The sequence below is a fragment of the Poecilia reticulata genome, linkage group LG22 (assembly GCF_000633615.1).
Source record: "Poecilia reticulata strain Guanapo linkage group LG22, Guppy_female_1.0+MT, whole genome shotgun sequence".
Taxonomy (NCBI): Eukaryota; Metazoa; Chordata; class Actinopteri; order Cyprinodontiformes; family Poeciliidae; genus Poecilia; species Poecilia reticulata.
Window position 1 is genome coordinate 24333255 of NC_024352.1, and position 2976 is coordinate 24336230.

Here is a 2976-nt window from a genome sequence, read left to right on the forward strand (position 1 = left end):
TATATATATAGTATGTATAAAATAAATACTTCCATAATAACTGCTTGCAAGTGTGCTAAGTTATTTGCACTAGGAATTAGACCAAAAGTACTTGGTATGTTTTTGCAGTGAAAACTTTATGCATCTAGTTTAATTAAATGAATAATTTTTTACCTCGAAGCTGTGCTTTGCAACGCAGCACGTTGCCTCTGAGGTGATGTTCTTGGGGACCGCCATCGTCTGCATGGCCGTCTGCGGCGTCGGGTACGCCCGGGAGAAGCAGCAGCCCATGCACTGGTAGATCGGCGCATGGTCCCGTGAAAGAATCCGGTTCAGGCCCAGGCTGCATTCTCCACAGCCCACTGCAAAACCAAACAGACACTGTGAAACACTACAGGGTGGTTTAAAATCAAGGTTTGAAAATTCAAATATAAAGCATTTGTTTCCAGCTTTAAGTTAGAATTTAAAGTTTAAAAATTTTATTTAACAGCAAAAGTTAATTTATTTAAACACTGATTTTATGTTCTGATGCTTTATTAATCTTCAATTATGAGCTAAAGCTTTATTTCAAATAATTATTTCACATTATGCCAGGAATCTGCCCTCACCTAGTTGAACAAGAACAAATCGCAGCATTATTTTCACTCACGTTGAAATAAATACTTTTTACTACAATTTAAATTCATGATTCAATTTGCACAAACAAAATATATTTTAATGCATTTTATTAAAAATTACACTGAATTCTTTTGAACAGAGCTAAAGCAATGTCAGAAGATAGTTTCCTTAACGATTTGGTCAGTGTGATAAAAATTTAAAAAAGAGCCAGATAAACTTAACACAAGATACAAAAGCATGCAGCTAAGCATCCTGGGAAATAATCTCTTTATCTTTTTTCAGTTATTTTTAATTGCTACCTTAAAAACCATAATATTCCTTTGGAGTTATGACAAAAGTAATAAAACGTTAACAAAGCTTATGGTGTATAAACTCACGAAATTTAAGTTCAAAATCCAAAACTTGAAACATTTATTTTACTTAAAGAGTAAAAGTTAGTAGATACAAAATGAGGCTCAAATGGTTTTACAGTGTAGAAAGGCAGCGAAGGAGTGAAAAACACTACAAAAACACAAAACCTACTTTTAGTTTAGTTTAGTGGAAATATGTCAGTACACTTGAAATGAGACAAAAACAATTTATAAGCAATGCTGATTTGGAGCATTAGTCCTCAACATAAAGGATATAAACAAGATTTAGAAACTTGTTTTAAGTTAATAATTCCTTAATATTGATGGAAAAGGTACAAATTATTCCACTTTTAACATGGGAAAATCAATATTAAGGAATTATTGACTTAAACAAGCTCCAATATCTTCCTTACATGTTAGTTAGTTTAGTCTTAATTCAATTGTACTAAGATATTTGCACTACAAATTAGACCAAAGATACTTGGTAAGGTTTTTTTTTTTCAATTGTTTTAAATTGTCTCCTTTGTTCTTCAATTTTTAGCTGAAACTCAAATAATGTTATAAATGTTTATTTTTTTAGCTAACAGCTTGTTTGTGTGTAGCTTGTCTGTTAGTTAAAATATGTAAAAAAAAATGTATCTAACAAATCATCCTTACTGCTTGAAGAGTCGAAGTTGGGATGAGAATCAGCTACGTTCAGAAGAAAAAACAACAGAAGAAGAGTCACTGCGGCCGACTTCATGCAGCCCATAGTCGTAACAGCAGACACCTGTAACATGGAGACAAAAAGACATATTTATTAGAGAATATGTTCGGTTTTAGAGCAATAAAATAGAAAGATGCAGGCTGTTACCATGTTGCGATAAAGCTTGTCTTCATTCCGCTTCTTTTCAAGACTCCTTTATATTGAGGACTAACCACCGAAACAGCTAATTTTATACCTGGCTACTTCCTGGATTAGGTGATACCTGCTGACCTTATCGCTGATCTCTGTGATTCACTGTTTACTTTCCCCCCTTTCCTCTAATCCATTTAGAGCCCAGAAAGATTGGAACAAGTTGTGGAAACTCATAATATACTTCCCCCATCCTGGCGATGGCCGTTCTGTTTAATCCCTGGATTTTTGTTACCTGGTAACACAAAGGTTGCTGTCGTACATCAGATCAGGACAGAAAGATTCCCATTAATTAGGGATTTTGTCCAACCGTAAACCATTTATAGAGTTATTTTACCAATAAAGAAAGTGTTTTTTTATCGGAATAACAGGACGTTTTATGCCTGTAAGTGTTGTGTTTTTAGGTTAAATGAACTTTTACTCATGAGTCACATCCACTGAAACATGGAGTGGGCGGCAGATTGAGCTCAACATGTGGCTGGAATCAGACAACCTTTCGATTGCAAGATAACGTTTACTTCCAAATTTAATGTTAACGGCATCATTTTGAAATATATCTTGATTTGCTAGTGAGGCAAGTTATTAAGACGGCGTTTTAGGACCTTTGTAGACTGAAAAAATAAAAAGGTGAGTAAATTTCTGCCCAAAAGCTCTGCAATGTTGAGATTAATCACAGAGATTTTCTAGAAAAAATGTGAATGTCTGAGCTCCAAAAGTCTAAAATTTGAAATCTCTGAAATCTCTGAAAATTTGAAATTATTATGAGAAATCTTCTATAAAAAAAACAAGAACATTTTGGTGCTCCAAAAGTTGAAAATTTTCAAGAAAAAAATCTGAAATCTCCAAGAAAAAAATTCTCGAGGTCCAAAAGTGAAACATTTTAGGGAAAAACAACTTTGACGTTTTAGATTAATTGCAAAATTTTTCTGGAAAACACTTGGAAATTTCTGAAACGGACGATGATTGACAGCGCTAAGACCCGCCTCCTGACTCTGATTGGTTGTTTCCAGATATTGCCACTTTATCATTTGTCACAAGTTTTAATATGTTTTAGGTGGAGATTCATTTATGAAGCCACTTCATCAAAAATGATCCACTTTCAGAGCAGTGCAGCTCTTATTAGCTATTTTTTGG

General features: G+C 33.9%; 1 protein-coding gene across 2 annotated transcripts in view; it reads right to left on the reverse strand.

Moving 5' to 3' along the window:
* The window catches only part of cga (glycoprotein hormones, alpha polypeptide), a 2804-nt gene extending 894 nt beyond the window's left edge, over positions 1–1910 (reverse strand). The window contains exons 1-3 of one of the 2 annotated variants that reach the window (XM_008399877.1): positions 1801–1910; positions 1605–1716; positions 154–341 (exon numbers count right to left, since the gene is read on the reverse strand). In XM_008399877.1, coding sequence (XP_008398099.1) covers positions 154–341; positions 1605–1716; positions 1801–1803 — 303 coding nt within the window. In that variant the 5' untranslated portion in view covers positions 1804–1910. Of the gene's footprint in view, positions 1–153; positions 342–1604; positions 1726–1800 lie in introns of those variants that run through there. The other variant, XM_017302386.1, reaches the window with a different exon arrangement.
* Between the last annotated feature and the right edge of the window lie 1066 nt (positions 1911–2976).